General features: G+C 37.3%; 2 protein-coding genes across 6 annotated transcripts; both read left to right on the forward strand.

Annotated features, from left to right (window-relative positions):
• The first annotated feature begins 2,825 nt into the window (after positions 1-2,825).
• Positions 2,826-17,792, forward strand: malt1 (MALT paracaspase 1). Of its 5 annotated transcripts, XM_026343493.1 has the most exons (20): positions 2,826-2,881; positions 4,521-7,318; positions 7,450-7,520; positions 7,630-7,812; positions 8,392-8,558; positions 8,773-8,894; positions 9,446-9,593; positions 9,841-10,025; positions 10,232-10,328; positions 10,426-10,473; positions 11,213-11,236; positions 11,409-11,453; positions 12,487-12,690; positions 13,073-13,250; positions 13,509-13,580; positions 13,667-13,794; positions 14,041-14,184; positions 15,358-15,515; positions 15,920-16,045; positions 16,529-17,792. In XM_026343493.1, the coding sequence occupies exons 4-20, from the start codon at positions 7,664-7,666 to the stop codon at positions 17,009-17,011; spliced, it is 2,478 nt and encodes an 825-aa protein (XP_026199278.1). In that variant the 5' UTR covers positions 2,826-2,881; positions 4,521-7,318; positions 7,450-7,520; positions 7,630-7,663; the 3' UTR covers positions 17,012-17,792. The 5 variants fall into 5 exon arrangements, with proteins under 5 accessions (XP_026199278.1, XP_026199277.1, XP_026199276.1 ...); XM_026343492.1 differs by having other exon boundaries at positions 4,521-7,524; XM_026343491.1 differs by having other exon boundaries at positions 4,521-7,520.
• Positions 17,793-20,084: 2,292 nt separating this feature from the next.
• Positions 20,085-24,022, forward strand: emb (embigin). Its single transcript, XM_026342569.1, has 9 exons — positions 20,085-20,197; positions 20,747-20,824; positions 20,982-21,165; positions 21,368-21,450; positions 21,534-21,670; positions 21,791-21,952; positions 22,072-22,189; positions 22,286-22,319; positions 22,823-24,022. The coding sequence occupies exons 1-9, from the start codon at positions 20,116-20,118 to the stop codon at positions 22,881-22,883; spliced, it is 939 nt and encodes a 312-aa protein (XP_026198354.1). The 5' UTR covers positions 20,085-20,115; the 3' UTR covers positions 22,884-24,022.
• The last annotated feature ends 306 nt before the right edge of the window (positions 24,023-24,328 follow it).

The raw sequence follows: 24,328 nt of genomic DNA on the forward strand, positions 1-24,328 counted from the left end.
GACATGAAATGAGGAACTGCGATGTCGTCACAAAAGGGGGAGGGGCCCGGCGGCGTCACGACTTGCCCACCTGTGTGCAGACAAAGAGCGAAGCAGAGCAGAGGTCTCACTTCGACAGGATTTCCAGTTCTTAAAAACGCCAATTTGCTCTGTTTTGTTTTGTTTCCTCATTTTTGTTTGTGTGAATTTAATGTCACTTTGTTTTACTGACAAACATCAGTCTGGTCAGAGGTTAGATGTAGTTGTTTTGCTCTAATAATAGATTAATTAATGGTTAGTACATACATTTTTGATGCTGTACGAGTTGTTACAAGTGATTTATTTTTATATTGAGTTTTATTATCCACATATAAGAACAACTTATGTGGTAGAAATCCTCCATCTGGACATGTTTTAACAGTCTTTATAACTCTTACATTGATTAGTAAGACCTTACAGTCGACACCAAAATCATTATTATTAAACATCTTATCAACATTTACAACTGCGGAAATGTTAGATTGCATTTTTATAAACATTTATTAATGCAGGTGAGCAACATTTTTATGGCTAAATGCCATACTATCATTCAAGCCTACAGCTTCAGGCCTGAACATCTAATAAAATTTATAAAAATCCTATCTATTAGTGGTTTACCAAGATTTCTAACTGTATTACTCCATGCAGACACACTGAATAGAAGTGGAATAGAAATAGAAAAGATATGGAAACCATTTATAAAACTTATTTTGAGTTCAAACGACACTACATTGAATGTCTCTAAACTAATATCAAAATTAGACTAACATCATAACATGTTACATCACTTTTTCCTTTGTCTTAGCTTTTATCAAGTGTAAAAAACAACCAACCTGGCATTTATTATATGATTAGATCTTTCTGATGTACAGTGGAATAAATTGCAAGTTATGGCAGCTGCAGGGATAACCTCTATGTCTGATTGTTTGTTTCTAGTTTGCATTTGCACATATTTGCTATATGTGGGAGTATGTGAATAAATCTGTCTTTTAGCTCGCAGTGAGTAATTCCTGAGAGGAAAAAAAAATTGCTGTTTATCTTGAGGTCTGAATCATCACTGTACTGAGCTGCCTTACAAAAAATGAAACCTCACAATCACCTAGAGTGGCTCATTGTGAGCAGATACCATCTTCGGTGGAGGCGAGACAGCAGTAGGTGTGTCTATATCAGTTTCTTCCAGGAAGCTGTTTTTTTTTTTTTTGTCTGGAGGAAATTGTTGGGTGTCAGGTGTGAAAAAGAAAGGAGATGCAGCCGGTGTAGACAAATTGCAATGAGACTGTTCACGCCATAGACAATACTGGTGGTTATACAAGAGTCTTTGGCACTTGACTGTGTAAACTAGTTTTTGTTTTGTTTGTTTTTTATCTCTCCATGCCTTTTACATTATTCACGTAGATTAAGTACTTAGTCAATCTTATGAGGAAATTATTAGTTACAGCAACTTAGTCACACAAGAAACTTAAATAAGTCAGCACTAAAAGTTTAATAATTAAAAAAAGCAATTCAGTACGCTTTTACCCCCTTTATACACAATAACTTCAAAGTCACAAATAACTTAAAAACTAAAAAACAAAGCCTTGAACTTTTACTTTAACTATGTGTGGTTATGATAATTAATATACAAACCATTATCAGCACAAAGATCACAGGGTTATAGTGAAAACCACAATTTCTCTATTTATGCTTGTTGAAAGATCCAAGAAACAAATCAAATTAATTGATTAAACGTGTAATAATAATAATATGTTGTTTGCATATCTGTGTTTTTAAATTCTAGACAATGACAATATCGCTGCAGGAGGTAGAAGTACACTTAAAATGTACATACATCGCTAAAAATGTTTTTAACCTACATGTCATGTATGTGCAAGATGCTTCTTTTCCAGCATCCAGAGGCACTGCGACAATAATGTTCACACAGTGTGAAACTAAAAGGTAGGTAAAAAAGGTAGTTCAAAGGAAGTGTACACAAAGCCACACCGGAGACGGACACATAAATCAATCTCTAGTACTTAGTTACAGCTGAGCCTGTTGCCTTTGTGATGTAATCAGTAATAAGGCCCCATTTACACTGTGACTCACATGCAGAGTAGCTTCTCCAAATAAACACAGGAAACCAATTAAGTCATTCTTAAAACGAGGAGATGAGGTTATTTCCATTCTCTGATCTATAAACATTAGAACCAGGCACACAAAACAGCAAAGTAAACAGAATCGATCAATCGATTTTAATCATTAATTTAGTAAAAAATATACGTGAAAAATATAAAATATTTCTATTTGTGAACTTTTAAGTTTATCATAAACTGAAGTCTCACTAAGCTTTAACAGTACAGTCTTTGAATGTCTCTTTCCTACTGGTCAAAGCTCATCAGGATTCTTTAAAGATTTCTACAAAAAGGTACAGTGGAGGCCTAAAGGTTAGCAAACCTGTGACCAATCAATCCCCAGATTGGCAGGATGAAAAATCAAAGATGTCAATGTGATGACACCTATTACTCCCAGAGCCCCCTTACCCTTTAAACCCTCATATTTTACATTTTACTGGAATGAGCAAACATTTTGGCTTCTTGTCTTTTTCTAAAAGGTCTGTTTGTGTTTACAAAGTTTACACTTGAACTCAGCTGTGTTACTGTGTATTATAATGTTCTGCTCTGCATCATTTCTTGTTGCAGTCATTAAAGCTTTGGGTTGACTCCATGCTTCTGCTTTCTGAGTGGAAGCCAACAGGAACTCTCAAGCTTTTTCTCCCTTTTCTTTGAGAACTGGATGAGTCACCTGTCAGATATGATTAGATAATCCTCCATCTGGTCCTTCAGGTCGCCACACGTGGAGAACACTGCAGATTGCTGTCTCTGCAAAGGTGAGTTTCGTTTGATTTGGTTTTGGTTTGAAAAGACATTTTAGAAGAAGAAAAAAGCAAAAACAGTGCAGATGAAATGTTACCCTGAGTCGCTCAACTTCAGGACAGAAACGTAGACACTGCTTCACACTGAGTAAAAAAGGAAAGTAGTTAATTATAAGAATGCAAATTAACCTCATCATCCTAATTATAATATATACATATTATTTTTCTATTCTTTCTATTTCCTTTTGATGACTTTACTGCTATTAATACAAGTGAACCCGCTGTTTGAGATGATCCTCTATAAAGTGGAGATGTGACCATTTCTCTCTCTCTCTTCCATCAGCAGCATTACTTTTTTCAGGAGCACTTCCCTGTAAAGCACAGATAGAAAACCTAGTTGTATAATAAGTGCAGTTAATAAAGATCACCTCTACCTTTGTAGGAAATAAAAACTTTAAAGGTTAACACCAGGAGGAAACCAGTTCCACCTGATTCTGTTTTCATTTGTGCCTTTTGTCTGTCACTCGGTACTTTTCCATACCTTATGGAGCTCAAGAAGGCTGCACAGTCCATAAAAGTGTGCCAATCATTAGCTGAATCAATACAGATAATTTTCTGCTGTGTTAACTTTTACACTGCTGAATACACAGATCCAGTAATATTTAACAGTTCAAAGTGGATCACTGCTACGTACAACACAACAATGGAGTTAAAGGAATTTGAGTATTCTTGATGAGCATAAATAATTTCAACTGTTTGAAGATATGATTTATTAAGTCATTTGCGTCATAGTTAATCACTGCCAGAAAATGTGAATTACATCTTATGTGGGTCTGTGCTGTAACACAACAATACAGTAAAAAGTCCAAGAAGGTCATTGCTGTTTGTTACCTTACTGAAAATCTGCTTCAGTTATTGTCTTGTCACTTTTCTTGTCTTTCGTGAGTTCGCTTTTAGAAATGGGTGGTGTGCTCGTGTCAGCGAGTGAGAGTAGGTATCTATCTGCTGACTTTTGATTCATTAATCTCATCTAGATTACATTTTTAAAACACACCAATTTCCATGATGTCCACCCTGTAGAGGTCTGAAGTGATGTTATCAAGACATTGGAGGCATGCAGTACTCAACCCAGATGGAGATCTTAGAGATGGCTCTAAAGAAACAGGAGTTTCTCATGGCTGACTAATCAAATTATATTTAGTTAGGTAGGTAGTTTTTTACCTGAGCTTCACTCTCTTTAGCTGAGGCTCATCTGTCTATACGGTTTGGAAAGACAGATTAAGTTTCTCAAAAGTTGCCTGCTCCCACATTAAAGCTCGTGGCACAGTTAACGGCCCACGTGATGGAGGTAGGTGGGGTTGTAAGAGGTGTGTTGCAGCTACTCACAAACCCTCTTCCACAGTCCATCTACTGAGCCTGTTCAGGGCAGGTGTGCAGTGAAACTAACCTAGGGGATAAATTCAAGATCTCTTACCAAGTCTCCTCAAACTGAAGAAGCTACTGGAACATTTTAACATAATGATAATAATAATAATAAGAAGTTCTTGCCATGACTCAATATCCTGATAAACTTATCTGACTGATAATCTTCACCAGCATCCTACAGTGACAGCGCACTAATAGTGACCGTACTGACTTTTCTCTTTCTTTGTAGAGGCTGTGAGTGGTGGCAGTTCTTCACCAGAGTCTGATTCCCACCACCAGGTAAACATCTCCTTCTAAGGGGACTTCCACCCAAGCAGGACTGATTTCCCTGGTGGAGACATGCCTGGCAACATGTGACAAACATCACCTCCCAATTCCCAATTTAGCACCACTACATAACAGTGGTAAAAACAGTGATATATGATAGGAGTTGGGGGGGTTGGGCTACCACAATGTTTGCGGACTCTCTTCCTTGTCATTAAAGAATAGAAATAATATCTGGGGAAATTACCGAAAGTATGCCATAAAAAAAAAAATCACAGCACTACAAGAGCTCACAGTTAATCCTTTGAGGAACTGTACAATATGATTAAAGCGTTCCTTGTTACATCTCCGTCAGGACTTGAACGTGTGTGAAAGAATTTAAAACGAGCTGAAAATACTGTATTACAAACGTGCAATTTTTAATATTGCCTTATGATTTCATCTTTAGTGCTTGTTTACTTATTAAGTTGTTGTTTTCATTTGTGTGTAGTTATAATGTTCTGTGCTTGTTTATATTATTAAGACCTTTTATGAAGCTTTTTATCTTTTCAGTGCTGTGTGCCATAGTTAGATCAGTCATCGCCATTGTATGAGTAGTGTAAAGGTGTTTATATCGTTTATCATTTATATCTCAAAATAGACACATAAAATCTAAACTATGTTATCTGCGTGTGAAGGTAGTAACTTTTTTTTTTTCATTTTGAGTGAAGCACCCCTTTAAACATCATTGGTGTTATGTGCCAGAGAAAATATTGTTCAAGCCTGTTGTACTTAGTTGCAGAGAGCAACAAAAGCAGCACAAACCCCTGCTCTCGCCTTATCCTGGCACAATCTGTCGCTATGTGCCATAAAGAGGAAGTGCATGTGGTCAGTGTTGTGATATAAACCACTGTCTTGGCTGCTCGCCTTCTTTTTTTTTTTTTTAACAAAAAAGAACAAACAAGGGAAAACCACAACCAGTAACTGTTTGGACTGTTATAGCCAACTCATATTTGCAGATGGTTATCTTAATTAGTTGTTTGGTCTAAAAACAATCATGAATGAACAAAACCACTCCCCATGACACTCTGCTGCATCATTTCATGTTTAAAACTCTTATTCTCTCAACAAATTCTATTTTGGTAAATGATAGATACTAAATCATATATTTTATTCAAGTGACTTTACAATATCTACACCATACGACACCCACTGTCATGTTATCTAATACATATTCAATTTAAAGTTATATAAAAGAGAGAAAAGAAAGGTTTTAGCATTTAGCTTGAAGAACTACTCAATTATGAACTTTTTTGTCAATTGACCAATTGATCAAACTAAATAATTGTTCTACAGCATTTAAAATACGTCTAAGTTAAAGCACTGAGATTCATAGTAATCTTTATTTCAGGAAGCCCATCTTTATTCAGCTCTTCTGACTCACATAAAGCCCCCAACATTACAAATTGTTAAATATTAACCTGTCCTGAAGATAGCCTTCACATCATCCTAGACAACATAACTGTCTCACACCTAGGGCGGGGGACGTCTGATGTGATATGGGGAAGAAAGGCATCATAAAGTTAGGAGAGGTTTGATTCTTCCCACGACCTGTTTACGACCTCTTTTTCTTTATTAACACAGGATACAAGTCTGTTAAAATTGAAACAATCCTCCTAATTCTCATCTACCTACCTTGGAAGTTTAATATATTATATTAATATATTATATTTGTTGTTATAATAAAGATAACTTGAACACAGAATCCACAAAATCTTTGCATGTGACGTGGCGACTGGTGAGTTTCACCCGTTTTGGACACACTTTTCTTTTGCGGTGTAAAGGAACCCTAATAAGTCTCACAAAAATGTAATTGTTCTCTTCTAAAATAATAATTACGGTATAATAAGACTATGTTACTATAGCCTACACTCATAAATCAAAGAAGTGAGATTGTTATCTATTAAATAACTACCTGTCAAATCATCACAGAGGCCACAGATTTATATATATATTCTGCTTTTAATATTCTATATATTCTGACTACAGCGAGCAGCCAGGTGGCTAAGGGTAATGTAATGTAATAATTTTTTCAATAGATTCCAGGTTGAGCCTCAGAACCCCCTGCACTTCACTACATGCTCCTCAGTCCCTCCCCCACCTGACTCAGCCACCACCCATGTGAGCCATCTCAGCAGATCAGCTGAGAAGAGAGCTGAACAGGCTTTACCACACAAAGGCTCCAGAGCCAGATGGAATCAGCATAAGGGTGCTGAAAGCCTGTGATCTCCAGCTAGTTGGTGTTCTCCAACGTATCTTCAGTCTGGTTCAGCCAGAGACTGATCAACATCAAGTGCCCCACAGTACGCCACAGGATATCCTTTCTGTCGGTAACCATCAAACTGTACAACTCCTCCCCCTCTGTAAGGGGAAGAGGAAATGACTATTACCAGAATCATTAGTTAGGTTATATATTTGTTGTCATTCCACCATGGACTATTATTATTGACCTATTTTCATTCATCTTACATATTCTGTATAAATACTGAGTCTTCTGTATTGATGTTATTCTGTATTTATGAAGGTTGTTTTCTGCTTGGGGTTCTTTCTGTCTGAGTTGAGAGCAATTGTAAAGAGGCAAAACAGTGTCCCTCTGGTATTAAGAAAGTTTGAATATTGAATCAGTTGTGTCTGTATAATCTTAATATATTATTATATATTTTTTTTTTAAATTGGCTCCCCTGAAATGTGATATCAGACCATTACAGGAGATATCCTGGGCACGTAAGTATTGATGGAAAACTTTAGGATCTATTCTTTTATTTATTTATTTATTTATTTTGGCGGGAGGGCTTTTGTTTAAAATAAAAAATTAAAAAGACGTATACCACTGACGTAAGCGTGTTTCCCGTCAGGTTTACCTGCAGTGTCTCATCTTGACGCATACAAACTCTTTGGCAGCGGCGGAAAAAAACAAGACAGTGCGGTAGGTGTGTCTGTATCACTTTTACCATTTCTTCCAGGAAGCAGACTTTTTTTCTGTCTTAAAGTGAGCTGTGAGCAGGAAAAAAAAAAAATTGCTTCCACTTTGGTAGAAACGCGTCGATTTAATCCCTTTTTCTGGCTGCCATGTCGGATTCTCTGGAGCGGTCCACGAAGATCAACCTGTTGAAGGATCCGGTTGTGAAGAAGCTCTGTGAGGTGCTGGACAAATCCAGCAGTAAAGGATGGCGAAAACTTGGCGAGATAGTCGGCAATGAGAGACGGTTTAAAGTCAGGTGGGCTCAAAATGATCCACAATACAATCACTGTATAAACTTTACCTTCTTACTCCAATAAATGGACATGATGGTGCCTACAGTAGTAGTAGTAGTAGTAGTAGTACTAGTAGTCAATAATTTGTGGCTTTATGGCTACAAGGTAAATTACTTACATATAACGTACACATGTACAGTTTCATAGTAGTGCCATTTTAGTTTTTGTCAAAGCTGAATTAGTTAGACAATCAGAAAGTAATTCACTATTAGGAAAAGTAGTTTAATAGTGACAATGAGTGACTAAATATTTCTGATATCAAATCTAAATCATTTGAATTTCTACTGTTTTAAGTTCTATGCTGAATTTACTTTATTAAAAGTAGGAAATGTAATTTTCTAAAATCTCTCACTCTGTACTTTCGGTGTCCAGATGTTGCCTGTAGACATTATGAGAACTCTGAATCATGGCTAAGCTGTTTCAGTATCTTTATGTACCGTAAATGTGTTCTTTGCATTTTATGTAAATACATCACAAGCTGACGGACAAGTTCTTGGGTTTTGATTGTAACATCTGAAATATGATGTGCTGTCATTCTCCAGCTCGGACGACATGGAGATGTGCTCCCTGAAGGTGCTGGAGCTGGAGGGCAGCCCAAGCCGCATGCTGCTGAGGCTGATGGGAGACCGAGGCTGCACTGCAGGTCACCTGATGGACTACCTCCAAACGCTGGGAAACTCTGAGGCCCTGCAGTGCCTTAAACCCTCAGGTACAGCGACATCACCTCAAACTGGTTATGCTGTAAGTCATCCAAAGCAGGTTGTGTTGTATTTTGAGCTTAAAGGGCTGTTTATGGCTCATGTCAGGGCACTTGGATGCAGGGCATAGTGGTAGGTACATCAACAATACATGTAAGCACTTGAAGGAAATCAAAGTGTAAGACCAAGTGTGAATTCACAGTGAAATGTCTCCTGTGTTTTCAGCTTTGCAGATCCTCATTCAGCCTCAGTCAGTGGCTCTTATATCTGGCCACAATCTGCGCCTCAGCTGCCATGCAGTGGGCAAATCCCCAGTACAGTACCAGTGGTTCAAGTGTAAGGAAGAGGTGAGACACAAACACAGAAGTGCTGCTGTATTCATTTTTTGTCTGTCGTCTTTACCACTGTACATCATCCTCAAATGTATTCACTAAATCACAATGTGCCTGGCTAACAACCTGTAACAACCTGTAAGAAGAGCCACATTAACACGTTTGGGCTTCAAATCTTCACCACATCTTAGAGATTTATAAACAGGCTCACAACTTTACCAAAACTGCCCAAAATTCACATTTTATAGCCTTTAAATGTGCATTTTACTGTATATGTGCATGTTAAGAAAGTGAACTGGACACTGTCAAAGTACTCACTGTTCCCCTTTCCCACTAACATCCAAAATTTTAAAAGAGGATGTACATGAAGCTCTATACATTTACTTTTCATTTACACAGAACTAGAGTTTGACCGCTCTTTTAAGGATTGCAGCATTCTGTCTTTATCATTTCCATGAACCACATTATGTCATATTTGGTTCACTAGCAAAGTGAACATAGGAGAGGAGATTTCAGTGTGCAGATTAGCCGTTTGGTAAATCTTATTCATATTTTCAAAACCCCAGGTGCCAAACGTCTTCTCTCCAGACCTGGTGATAAGTCCAGTCCATCAGAGGGATGCTGGCTTTTATATCTGCAGGGTCAACTGTGGAGATACTTTTGAATTCAGCCAGTGGGCTCAGGTGGACGTCCTAAATGTTGCCATGTCTTACGGTAAGACATGGCAGGTGCAAGTCTCACTTGTAAATTCTATTTCCTGCTCTGTGTGCTGTGTTACTGTTATAAATACACTGTTGCTTTACATATTTTTGTGGTGCAGCAGCTAAACAATGTGCCATGTTTACTACTTTAGAATAAGTTACTCATCTGGGGTTTAACTCTTTTCCCAATTAGAATTCCTGCACCATTCGGAACAGGAAACTGGATGCTCTTGGTAATCTATGATTTCTCCTCTCCCCAGCACCAGTGCAGAGTTATCAGTCCCTGGAGGGCCGGTTGAAGTTGGTAATCCAGCCTCAGTCCCAGCGGCTGTATGTTGGGGACCCCCTGCAGCTGGAGTGTGGAGCTGTGGGACGGCCGATCCCTCGATATCAGTGGCACAGAAATGGAGTCCCAATCCCTAACGCCACAAAGAGGAAATTCGCAGTGAGCATTTGTGATGTCACTCTCACGCACATATAATTAGTCACTTCTTGTTTATATAAATAATTACAGGACATTACAAAGCATAAAAAACAATGAGTTACAAGACGTCAGAGTTTACCTTTTTATTTCAATAAATTGATGATCGCTACTATCGTTCTAACTTTCTTCAGTGAGTAAATTTAACAAAGAGTGACTGTGCATTTCAGATTCCTCATGTGATGCAGGATCATTGCGGCCGATATCGATGTGAGATCAGCAGCAGCACTGAGCGGCTGTGGACCAATGAAGTTCATATTGTGATAGGTATGTCACTTTTTCTTTTTATTGATAGATCAATTACAGCCAGCTCTCAGTTGTTGTTAATGTCTGAGTGATTATTTGCTCTGTTCTTGACTGAAAGCACCTAGGATATCTGTGCAGATTTCAGGGGCAGTGGAGTGCTCTGAAGGTAGAGTTTAAAAAGCGGGTGCATGATTATCACAAAAGTAACAGCATGAAAATCGTAATCATAACTTTGTTCGAAACTCTAAATTGTTCCTATAACTGCATGTGGGTCATATCTGTATTAACACACAAAAACTAACCAGTTCAAGTGTCACAAAGTTTCATGTGCATGAATTTAGATTTAGATTATAACTTTGAATCAGAAGTAAATTAAAGGTTGTCGGTGTCCTGTATTTGTCTTACTGTCAACCAATGTCATGAAAAGACCAACAATGAATTGATCCTATTAAACCAAACCTGTAATATTGTCAGATCCTTCAAACGTCATCCTTCTACTGCTGTAAAGTGGATGGGTCCTAAACAAATGCGCATGCTAGGTAACATTACTAAAACCTGCATAACTGACTTAGCAGTTTTGTTAACCTTTAAAAAAAAGAATCCATCAATTACAGACTCAAATATAAAATACTTCAGCAGGAACCAGTGGACCAGTATTCTACACCTGGGCCACAGTTGTTATCACATTGTTGGTTTTTCATGCGATTCACTGGCTTTAAGGAAACAAACTTAGTTTATAAATGTCATTATGATCAGGTGATTCATTATCTTTTCTACTGTTACAGCTGTACAAGGCTCACTTTCCTTTGATTTATCACTTTATTCCTAAATCAGTGGGAAACTTTCCTAACCTGTAAGATTCTCATTTATCATGACGGTAATACTTTTGTATTTTTGATTTCTAGATGATGTTTACGCTATTGGAGGAGGTAAGTGTAACCATGGTCACTATGGGTGTAACGATTTTTCAAATATACAGTTTGTTTCATATAGGTTCATATCTCAGTTTCTGTTACCCGCCCCCATAGTCACTGTATTTTAAGTATTAATACAATTTTGTTTGCAGAGCTCTTGCTATATGATCTTTTGTTGTGTGTTTAGGCTCCAATGAATTTTTCCTGAATAGTATACCTGACCAACTTTATGGTAAGTGTCTTTAAACACATTTATTAGAATAATATCACCAGTTGTTAGTTTATTTATTTAATTATTCTGGATGCATGAATAGTGTAGAGAGTGTCATGTTTGAAAATTACAAGCTTTACAAAGGTTGGCTTATATTGCAGAGGTTGAAAAGTATTACATGACACCATCTACTATTAATGCTATTGTGTTTGATAATCAGCGTAATAAAACCACTTCCTTCCTGCTGGTTTTTCTTAGTAATAATTCATAAATAGTAGTTTATCATAAACAGAAATTTTCACTTTTGTCATATTTACCTGAATATTCAGCAACAAACTTTGAATTTATGGAAATGTAGGAATTGAATATGGGAATATTCTTCTTGCTGTAACACATAAAGCACATCATACAGTATATCATACAGAGTGAGACAGACATTTTATGAATGTTTAAATGCTAATCTCAAATATATTATTGTGCCTATTTCGTTCACCTCCTTTAGCTTTAGTAGGTTTTATTAAGCAGGCAGAGACAAAGTGGACAATCACGAAATCTGTGGTTACTGGGTGGCTTTCTTAAGAAATGCCTATACTTTATTAATCATATACCATATGTACAGTATTGTGCAGTTTTTAGACTCTAAAAGTGAGGATGCTTTTAGATATAATGCTATGAATAGTTTTTATTCATTAATATGCTCATTTCGAAGTTCAGTAAACCAAAAAAACTAAAACTAATTTTTCATATTACTATGGATTTGATGTTGGAGATAACAACAAATTAAATTAAAGCTTCACCAATGTTACAAAGGTCACTGTTCATAGGGATTATTATATTAAAGTACTATATTGTGAAGGAGACTCATGATGTGATTTTGTACACTCTGCAGCAAACAGCAATCACTGTCATCTTGAGTAGTTTCTCATTCCTAGTTCACCGTTTTGTTCTAGACATTTTACACAAATTGTTATTTTATACATATTATCGTGTGTGAGTTGTTTTCCCTCCTGCAGTGTAACATTAAGTTTTCATCCTCTCCCATGTCTCATCGCAGCAACTGACAAAGTGGCCCTGCTGATTGGTAATCTATCCTACCAGAACCACCCGCAGCTCAAAGCTCCTATGGTGGACGTGTACGACCTCACCAACCTCCTGCGGCAGCTGAACTTCAAGGTGGTTTCACTGCTGGACCTCACAGAGTCAGAGATGAGAAATGCTGTTGATGAGTTCCTGCTGCTGCTTCACAAAGGAGTGTATGGTAGGTGGAGTTTTACATAGCTGTGGATGGTTGTAGATCCATAAATACTCACCTCCCAAGTGATTTTAGTTCAAACTAAATAATAAAGGCTTTATTATATACTGTCATGAGAAAACAAGACAGTTTAACAAATGTTCACATTTGTTATCTTTAATTAAAATTTAGAAATGCATTTGTTTGCAAGTGGTGCAAAACATTTTATTATTTATATGTATATATATCTCATCTTCAATGTTTTGTGTGGCAAAAGTATGCAAACTTCTAGTATTATTAATCTGCTGAGTCCTTAAATAGATAAGTCTGGGTGTGAACTGAAGAACACTTTCACTGCTTGTAGGACTCAACTTGTCTTGCTGGTTTAAATACACACCTGTCTCTGTAGGTCTGCTGTACTACGCTGGTCATGGATATGAGAATTACGGCAACAGTTTCATGGTGCCGGTAGACGCGCCAAACCCGTACAGGTCGGCCAACTGTTTATGTGTGCAGAGCATCCTTAAACTGATGCAGGAGAAAGAGACGGGCCTCAATGTTTTTCTGCTGGACATGTGCAGGAAGAGGTGAGTCACTGGGAGCTAAAAAAACAGATACTAAAACCTCTGTTTTGTATCCTTTGTGATGTTTGCACCTTTTCCTCTTTGGCCACATGTTGTTTTTTACTCTGAATAAATCACATTTTTATATACATGTACAGAGATTTTTTTTTGTTTGGATGTGTTATTTCATAACAGGAATAATTTTCTCTCGAGGATAAGGCTGTTACGTTTTATGCCCTGCATTTGCATCTGAGATGTTTTATCAGTTCTTTTATTTTCCAGGAATATTCATGACGACAGCACACCAAACATTGTTCTGAGAGTTACGGCCAACATTGTCTTTGGATACGCTACGTGAGTTTCCATTATCATCTGCATCTAAATTCATAAACAGTTCTTGTTTTCCAGAATATAAGATGTATTTGTTGTTTGGCTTCTAGCTGCCAGGATGCCGAGGCTTTTGAATTGAGCTCCAGTGGCTTCACTAATGGTGTCTTTGTCAAGTTTTTGAAGAAGCGACTGCTGGACGACGAGAAGATCACTGTGGTGCTGGACAAAGTCGCTGAAGGTGAGAACGAACAGGAACACAATACATATCATATCATAAAAATACCTATTGTATGAATCATGAAAATTACAGTTATGTTGTTGATTTTATTTCCTGTGGTCTTGAATTCTCCAACAACACCTGCAGATTATTGAAAAACCTTTAAGAGAAATAATTTCTCCTCTCTCTCTTTAGAAGCTTTGTTTTTTGTTTTTGTTTTTTTAGTTATTTTGGCTGTTGTTATAATTCTGACAATTTTGGGTCCAGACATGGGCCAGTTTGATGCTACGAAGGGGAAACAGGCTCTGGAGATCCGCAGTAGCCTGTCAGAGAAGAGAGCTCTGACCGATCCCATAATGCCCGGAGACAGCGCGGATCACGCTCACAGCCGGCAGTGGGCAAAGGCTCACGGTGAGTCAGGATCTCTATTTGCTTATCATTTGTTATGAGAGCAGTGGAAATCATCCATTTGCTTATTGTGGCTTTGTACTGCACGCTCATTCAAATGTTGTGTTGACCAAGCACACACACACACACACACACACACACACACACACACACACACACACACACACACACACACACACAGTGACTTCTTCTGTCGGCAGTAGAGAAGAGAGAGAAACATGCAGTCACAACATTACCACCTCTTCCTCTTCTATCCAGTAAATATTTCCTTATAGAAAACAGAAGACAGTTTTGCTTACGTCTTACTTCTTCTTCTTATTCAAACCTGTTATTTGAAAGAATTACAACAAAACTTGAGAAGTGAAACCTCTGCGGTGTTTCAGGCCAGTTGAGCTGGATAGTCCAGAGTCAGAGAGTGCTCTGATGTCACTGCAGCCCCGAACGTCTCTCTATTTGATGGTGTGACCTTAATGTTGTTGTGAGTAAAAAGTAATGAAAGGCTCCAGTATTTCTCTATACTTTCTCTAGACTCTAGATTCACAATCCCGGTTTAATAAATGTTTTATCACTACAGTGCTATTGTGAGCTGATGTAGGTATTTATTAGTATATTTGTTAAAACTATAAGCATGATAATATAGTAAAATACCAGTTGGCATTCATTAATAACAACTTAAGAGGGTTGTGTTTTAGTAATAATGGGGATGTCAATGTAGCAATGTAATTAGGTTATTTACCAAAGTAAAATGACTTCTTTAGGTAAGCACATTGTTAATAATATGGAAACCAAACATCAAAAGCTAATTATCTAGAAATTACCTGGTTATTACTTTGGTAATTAGCATTGGCATTAATTAATGTTGTCATTAATGTTGTATTATCAACATCACTCTGTTACATGGTTATTACCGAAATACTACCACACGATTACAATGTTCTTATTAAAATATAACCCAGTAAATACTGAGATATTGCCTTATTATTATCCAGATACTATAACTCCTTGTTCCATCTGAATTATTAGACCTTTATCACCCTGTTATTACCAATAAAGTGTTACCAAATGCAGTTGTAATATTATAAAATGTATCTAGGTGAGTAACACTTATTGCCATACATGGTTATAAATTAGTGGCTTATAAACCATTAATTAAATCATTAACTTTTGTTTTTCCAGAGCTTCCTGAGACAATGTGCCTCAACTTTGACTGCGGTGTTCAGATCAAGTTGGGTTTTGCTGCCGAGTTCTCCAACGTGCTCGTCATTTACACTCATATCATTAAGAAACCAGAGGAAATGTCGTTCTGCCAAGCTCACGTCACCGACTTCTCCCAGGTCAGTGTGTCGTCATTAATGCTGGTCGATAAGAAAAGGCAGAGAATTTTTTTTTATTATGTACATTTACTCAAACATGTACTTGTAATTGATTTCAATATTTTCTCCACTATGTTGTATTTTGTACTGCATTACTGTTATTTGACGGCTTTGTTCTACTTTTACAAACTGAGAGTTTTGGTAACAAAACTTTTGAAGTGCTTATAAAAATGAAGAAAACTAAAGGACTATTTCGATCGTTTTTGTAATTTCAGCTTCTCAAATGTGCAGTTTTTCTAAATCGACTAAAGAAACATAGAAATACTGTCTCTTTGGACTTGTCTAGTTGTGATGGGCATACATACAAAATACATGTACTTAAAGATAATGTGAGAATGGTTGTTGCTTACTCTTCATTACTGAAGGACCTTGATGTGGATCCTAAAGAGATGAACAGGGAGACTCCAGAGGAGACGGGGATCTACCTCCTGTCCAGCAGCCTGCCTCAGCACTGTCTCTACACCAGGCTCAGCTCACTGCAGAAACTCAGGGTAAAAACACAAACTTCAGGCATTGTTTTTACAAAATACTTCATAAAAGTTTAAGAGCAACAGCCTTGTCTGAAACGTCATTTCATTAGACATTAGATTAAACTTTATTGTCATTACACATTTACAAGTACAAGGCAATGTCTAACCAAGTGCAATAAGCAGCAAGTGCAGGATATTGATATAAGCTACAAATAAGTTATAAAACATGTACAGGTGAAGATATGGATCATATTTTCAGATGCTGTGAACATACTATACAGGTTGTTAATTGTAAACAGGGATTTACATGTTAGTCTCAAAGTGGTGCTAGAGCTAAAAGTCAGACTCATGACATGTGACCATATACAAAATCTCATTGTAATCTATCCAGCAGCTGTCATATTCTGAGAAATTCAGTTCAAGATCAACATTTCTTGGCTTTAAAAGCAAAAATGATCTTATTGTGTTAGTTTTTACCACTATTTCTCATTCTGTATGTCACAGGAGGAGCTGGTCTTCACTGTGTGCCTTCAGGGCACCTTCGCAGCCATGGATGACGATCCCATCCACTGGACCAAAAGCATCAGCATCGGAAAGCCGCTGATTGCCCGACTGGATCTGCACCGAGCTATGCGGAGGAACAGCTGCCTGCAGACCTGCCTGATGCCCCACAGCCCGTCCCACAGTCCCTGTCACAGCCCTGGTCCTGAACACCGACACCACCTCCATTACGGGGCACACTACGCCCAGGACTACAGCCGTCTCTCCCCGCAGCACCACTACCTGGATGTCAGCGAGAATCTTCAGGGTGCAATCGGAGGCTCCTTCTACGAAAACCTCAGCCAGTGTCACTATGACCCAATGTACGACTCAGCTGGCGGTCTCTCAAGCTCCCCGGGCAGGCTCAGTATCCCTATAGAGGCCAGTGACGACATCACTGAGCTGCAGACTGTGTTCATCAACAGTCTGCAGCTTCAGCAGCAGTAAAACCGCTGCTGGATCCCACTGGAGCTTCATGTTTCTAATGTATCTTGAATACTGCTGCTCTTTTTGTTACATGTTGTGACTTTAAAATATTTTTTTTTTAGATGTGATATTCTTAACATTATGAGCATTATTTTTCTTGTATACTGACATTGTACATGAGATTTACATTTTAGAGAAATTGAATAATGGTAAATGCTGCAATTATAGTTTTGTAGAATTTAGCACTGATTCACTGATATATTATCATCCAAGCAGAAAAGCTAAGCTACTCGATCATACCAAGATCAGACATGTCACACTCCTTGTGTAACAGTATTGTGATGAATCTTTTGCATACCACTGACAAAGATTTAAACATGAGCCAAGTGTGCAAAAATTAAAAGGGTATTAAGCTGAAGAAGATAACGGGTGTGGCAACCTGCATACAAGTGTTTGCTTGCCTTTATGTCAAGAAAAGCTTTGGAAACAAGAACTGAGCAGGAGTTCCCTCTGCTGTACAGATTTATTAAATATTAAACCCGAGCAAAAATACCATTACCACAATGGGACAACACTCAATTACAAGTCCTGTATTTAATGTTTATGCATCACTGTGTGAGCAGCATTTTATGGTTGAGAGATCATGTTTTATTCTGTAGTTTATATGTATAATTCAGCAGTTTATTCCAGTGACTCCCAATGTGGAGGCTTCTCAATGGTAACAAGATAAATCTGAATGAGGGGTTGTGATGATTAGTTGTGAACCTTTTGGAGAGTATTAAATATAATCTGCCTAAAATAACACATATCTGATCTTTCATTTTATTGAGAAAAACTATAAAAACTTCCTTGATATAATGACCCTAAAGCCAACTGGAGTCAGGTGTTAGCATGCCTGGAAGAAAGTTAGTTTGGAGGTGTCGACTAGAGCTACTTCGACCGCCAAAAACCTCTCACACTTTTTGAGTTTGCTCTGCACAAGAGGAATACACCTTTGTGAGCCATGTCTCGCCAAAAGAAGCTGTTGGATCTAATTCACTGGTCCACAGTTAGACAAACTGAGACATTTTGGGACTGTGGCTACAGAAATTTATTCTTTATTCACATACTTTTTCATGCAATTGTATAATATTTTTTATTCTAATATGCATTAAAACAGAATGGATAGTATATTTAAAATATCTCTATATAATAAAAAGTGAATATAATAATGACACAAAACATTGAAACACTGGATTTTTTAGTTTACTGAAACATTACTCTCAAAATAGAGCTATTAGATATATAAAATAAAACTGTACTTACTTTCCAGAATTTTTTATACATGTCTGTGATATCATCATGAAAACCTCTGTACAGATTTTAATTCCCACAAAGCTAATATTCTTCCCTTGTGTATTAATCATTCTAGCTGCTGCCCTCTGGTTGGCAGTAGCACACCTCTCTCAGAGCTTCTCCTCCTCTCTCAACTCTCTGAACTTGCCCGCAGCAGCTAATGTCATGAGCCTCTCAAAGGTCTTTGTTAAGCAGAGGATTTTTAGTCTTCCCTAGTGAACCATGAAACTTTCCATAAGAGTTCCACTCAGTGACTTTCCTGCTGGGATTTAAGCACCGTTTGCTTTGTGACCCCCCACAACTTGATGTTGCTGCTTTTGCACTGGACTGATGAGAGATCAGGAGGCTGCAGTAGTCCGCTGCACATTTGATTGACGTTATTCCTGTAGTTTGAGGCCCACGTCTAAATTTAAACTTTTAAACTCTTTTATTCATTTTAAATGTTAAAACATGAGATTTGAACAGACACAATATCCTCACTTCTACATGTGACAGTGGCACATGTGCAACGAATCTACATGTATTAGTAACCACGAGTCCTGTACACTGACTGAAAGTAACTAAGTACATAAGTTCAGGTTAATGCACTGTACTCAACTTAGAGACATGTAGTAAGTTTTACATGTATCTAACAGGTTACTTAACAAATTAAGATTGTACATATGAGGGGCTTTTAAAATTGTGATGGAGTATTTTTGTATTTTTGTTGGTAGTATTATTTACATTAAGGATGTTATAAAGGGTACTTTCTCCACCACGATGTTCCACACAGTGACAGAAATATGAAATTCTTGTTCACATCCATTTTACTTTTTCGGAATGGTTCGCCTAATGTTAGTGGTATTTGTAAGAGGAACTGTTAAATGGGAAACACTGAAGACAGGGCAGATGGGTTAAGAAAAGGAAATTGACAAATTATTGTAATGACAAAATGACAGAACAAGATGTACTAATGTGGAACAAGTGGTGAGAAAAATATGTACAGGCATGGGCAAGTCTGGTGAAGACATATGTTAATAACCTTAATCCTGCTTGTGTAGCAGGATTAACATGTACTGTAGTAGTGAAACCTGTGTGTGCTTAGTATAAGTGAGAACTTCTAGCCTGAGTCAGTTTTATCATGAATATTATTAATAAGGTGGAAATAAACAGATATATTCTAAATAGGAGAACATTGGATTAATTATTTTATTTGAATTATTTTATAAATAAAAAATGCATCCTCGCTCCTCAAGTGTTACTGTGCTGTACAGTATAATGTTAATTAATTAAAAAAAAACCCTTAACAGAAAATATTGTATGAAAAAGTAAATCTTTTCCTGAAATGTTATTTTAGTTCCCTCTTTAGTTTTTTCATGATGACAGACAGATAATGTGACCTTAAGCTGCCAACTCCTCTCATGTAACAGGATAGGGCACCTTGCAGAAAGCACCACAGCGACAACATAATTGCACTCAGGTTGGGAGGGATGCAATTTCTTTCTTTCTTTTTCTTTACTGCACACACAGCAACATTTTTCTCCAAAGCCGAGGAGTGTCTCATTTCAGCATGTTCTGTCCATATATAAAGCTGCAGGACAGGACACACTGCAGCTCAGCATCAAGACGTAAACCCTGTCTCTGTTTGAATAATGGATAGCGTCAACCACCCGCATCCTGCAGGGTGAGATCACGGATGCGTCACTTGCGCAGCTAAGGCTGGCGGGGGTGGGGGAGGGGTGGGGTTACATGATGCAGCAAACAGAGGAAGGAGACCCAGTCAGAAATGTGCTCGCAGACAGGACAGAGGGATGATAATGATGATGTCAGCCTCCTGGAATAAGCAGTTTTTTCAGCTCTTGCTTCTCATCTCCTGCGGACGCATCAGTGCAAGTAAATGATATTTGGGTTTAATTCTAACTGTATTTGGTTGTCTTAAAAGTCTGTTCTGTGTTTTTCTATTCTATTAAATGGACTTCAACCATGTGAGGGGTGAAAGGATATGCCACAGGATTTCTATACCATCATCTCTCTTCCATGTTTTGGTCATAAGTTGATGTAGTAAGTCTTGTCTAGTAGGTAAGACAGTATTTGCATTAACACAAGATGTTGAAACTCGATTAAAAACCAAAAGGTATTATTCTTCCAGGGACTAGAAGCTTTTTCTGAACAGCTGAAAAAAACAAACTATTATTAGTTTGAACATAATATGTAAAAAATTATATAAAATTATATAAATTATTTATGTTATAATATACATTAGCTGTGATCAGACTTCCTTAAACACTCAAACTCCTTCCTTTTTTTCACATTTTTATTTTTTCATTTTTCAGAAGTGTGGCCTGTTTTTACTGTCGGCTACTTTCACATTTTAATCATGTTTAACTTATGAGACGTCACATTTATGTATTTGCGTTATTGTGCATCACATTTTACTGTCAGAGACACCCAGCCCCACGCTTTCTGCACTGGTTGACATCGATCCTCTGTCGACAGATGTGAAGAGTGTTGTGCTCAAAGGTAACTGTACACATCAGTATATTACACACACACACACACATTTAATTATTATGACGGTTTTATCTGTTAATATCTTGTAGTTAGAGCTGAGAACTGTGATTAGGTGATTACTTTAGATGTAGCACATGATTGACTTGTGTGACAATTCTGCACACAGGTGAAAGTCACATTGAGAAAGTGGAACTAGTGAACCCTGTCAACCTAGAATTACAGTGTAAATGGGACGGTACTGAGAACAACCTACAAACTATAACTGGTTACTGGACAAAAGATGGAAGTGAAATTGAGAACAGTCGCGTGACAGTACAGCTGGAGGATGAGCAGTATAATCTGAAACAAAAGTAAGTGCGTCGTTATTCAATGTATTTGGTTCAGAAAATGTCTTAATTATCTTGATTTGTAGCTCAGTCAAATAAATGTACTTTAATAGTATTTATATACTGAATTAATGAATTCTCCACACAAAGCAAAATGTAAAAGGGACACGTTTTTCATTTTATATGTTTTTCTATAAAGCCCTGTCTTCTATTTTTTGCTCTACAGGTTCAGTATTCTGAATGAAACAAACCTCGGAAATTATTCTTGTGTGTTTGGAAATGAAGCAAAAATAAATTTTATTTTATCAGGTACAGATCACATCGTTTGATGAGTTACAGTTACATGAGTACTGTGTTTTCTTTATTCTAACATTGTACCTGTTGTCCTCCAGTTCCACAGGTTAGTCCAAAACGAGATAAACCACTTATTGGCTATTTGAGGGATTATGTGGTGATTGAATGTAAGGTGGAAGACAACCAACCAGAGCCCGACTCCTGGAGTTGGTCCAAAAAAAATGGGACGGACAAGGTGATTGAAGTTTCTAATGATTCATGACCCTGAGCTGGTGTTCAAAACATGTTACAGAAAAAAGAAAAGCACTGAAATATAAGTATGACTAATAAGCTGCAGGATGGTTCTGTTCTGTAGGAGATCATTTATACGAGGTTGGAGCCTCTCAAGTATGAAATTAAAACTAAAGAGCGGAAGACCAGACTGGTGGTGCACAACCTCACAGAGGCTGACGCTGGTTTGTATTTCTGTGGTGCTGTGTACCCCATCGGCACATCTCACAACAACATTGAGCTGAAGGTAAGTTAACTTATTAACATTACTCCTAAACTGGGATTGAAGAAGAAGTACTGAGTATTTTTATGTTGTGTGTTGTCATTTCAATTGAAATGTGAACGCTCCTTTCACCACTAATGAAGGTCATCACACTGTGGGAGCCGCTGAAGCCCTTCCTAGCCATCTTGGTTGAAGTCTGTGTCCTGGTTGCTGCCATTCTGCTCTACGAGCGAAGTCAGTCCAAGAAGAACTGTGCAACAGGTAAAACAACACTGACGCTCCAGTTTCTGTGAGTGTGTATTGTTTATTTGGATAGTATGTTGTATTTTAACATTTACTTATCTGCCCTCTTGTCAGAAAATGGACCAAATCCTGATCAAACAAACACACTGTGAGTACTCACTGACTGGTGCTAAGTTTATTTCAGTACCACTTTCTAATAGAGCACATTTGATAAAGGCTGGATAAGCTGTAATGAATAGTTTTTATGAGTTGTGAGTCATTAAATAAGAACTTTTATGTTGCCAGATTGTGCAAAATCCTCCCTCCAACAATAACACATTTGTCTTTTTTAGTTCTTTAAATCAGAAGACAAGTCTCCAAAAGCAAAACATGATTTTAAATTTGTGAAGAACTTATTATCATTGACAACTGCAGACTTGATGGATTATAGAATATATGATTTATTAACATATACAACTAAATATGACTGACTACCGATGGCTAGTGGCTCATTAAAAATGGGAAGAAAACCTTTCTTTAATTATTATTTATGTTAAACTTTATTTATGTTATTCTATCATTTATAACTGCAAATGAGATCATTTTTTAAGTTTTAACTAAGATGTACTGTATATTTATTGGTTTTCATGCAATCTTTTATGCCTTCATTAGGACACAGGAAGAAAACAATGAACGAGAAGGAAATTCTTCAGTGAGACAGCGCAACGTCTGAAGGGTGCAATCACCTTTTTTCTAGCAGCTTCAAGCTTCTTTAAAACTGTTTTGCTTATTTTCCAAAGGGACTGATGATAGAGTTTCAAAGCAATACAAAATGATTTATAATATGTCATTCCTAAAATCAAATCATTCTCACTAGATAAAGGGCAATAATAAATAACTTTCAAGCTTTCATGGTTACACACAAGGCTTGAACTTGTTGTAAAATATTCATTTATTTATTTATTTTTGACAATTTCTAATAGAAATAAGTGTCTGCCTGCACCCTGTATCCTGTCTCTTACGTTCTGTGGTAAAACAACAGGCAACAGCAACCTGTGGTTGACTTCACCCTTCACTCTGCCTTTGTCAAAGTAAAAGTTCAGTGGTGTATTTTTCACAATAACTTTGCCTTACACACTCAAAAAAGCAATGAACTAACCAGTTATACTAGGCTTGTGATGACTTATCATCTCTGTGCAGTTTGTTCTTGAAATACCTAACACCTCATCTACATATCAAATCTTATATATCATCAGATAAGTGTGATTTTCTAATGATCATGTTTGAGAAATGTCATTTTTTTCTTTAACTAAAACTTCGGTGTGTGTCTAGGTGTCCACCAGCATTTAACCTTTTGATGTGCCACTGTATGTGCAGACAAGCAGATTAAAACGACACAAGTCTCTATATAAAAAGTCTTCTGTGTGAAGTGATGTTGGTGTGAAGGTTTTAAGTGTGAAAATGAAAAATAAAGCAGAAGTGATGCTACATCAAGCTCTTTTATCATATCACACCTTAACCTCTGAACTGTTGAAAGTTTTTTTGGCTCACCGAGCTAAAACCTCTGCAAAAAGTCCTGAAAACCCTTTTGCTGTCTGAAAAGATCTGTGGTAAAAGGACAGGAAACGACAACCTCTGGTTGACTTCACTTCTGGTGTTGATGCATTATGATTTGTGAGCAGTGCCTTACACTCAAGCCAGCATTAACCCTTTTTGATGTGCCACTGTGTGTGTAGACAAGAAGATTAAAACAACACAAATCTGCTGTCGTTATTATTTCTTTAATTCACATTTTGCACTGGGTATGAAAGTCTTTGAGCTGATGTTTAGCTTATGTAACGGGAAACCACAAGCAACACCTCTGCATGTATGAAAAAAGACAAACATAATTCTTCTGTCTGATCTATAGGTTTTAAGTGTGAAAATTAAAAATAAAGCAGAGGAAGTGATACTACATCAGCCTCTTTTATCACATCACATCTTAAACTCTGAACTGTTGGAGTTTTATTAGGTTCACCAAGCTGAAACTGCTGCAGTGTAATATGAAGGTCCTGTAAACCCTTTTTCTGTGTCTGTGAGCACCATCAGATGCCACTTGCTGGTATTGCTTAATGGGCAAGAGGGAATTGATTGTATGGGGCTCAGGTAGGAAGGTGCTGTTAAGTGTCAGAGCTTTGA

This window comes from Anabas testudineus, chromosome 9, assembly GCF_900324465.2.
Source record: "Anabas testudineus chromosome 9, fAnaTes1.2, whole genome shotgun sequence".
Taxonomy (NCBI): Eukaryota; Metazoa; Chordata; class Actinopteri; order Anabantiformes; family Anabantidae; genus Anabas; species Anabas testudineus.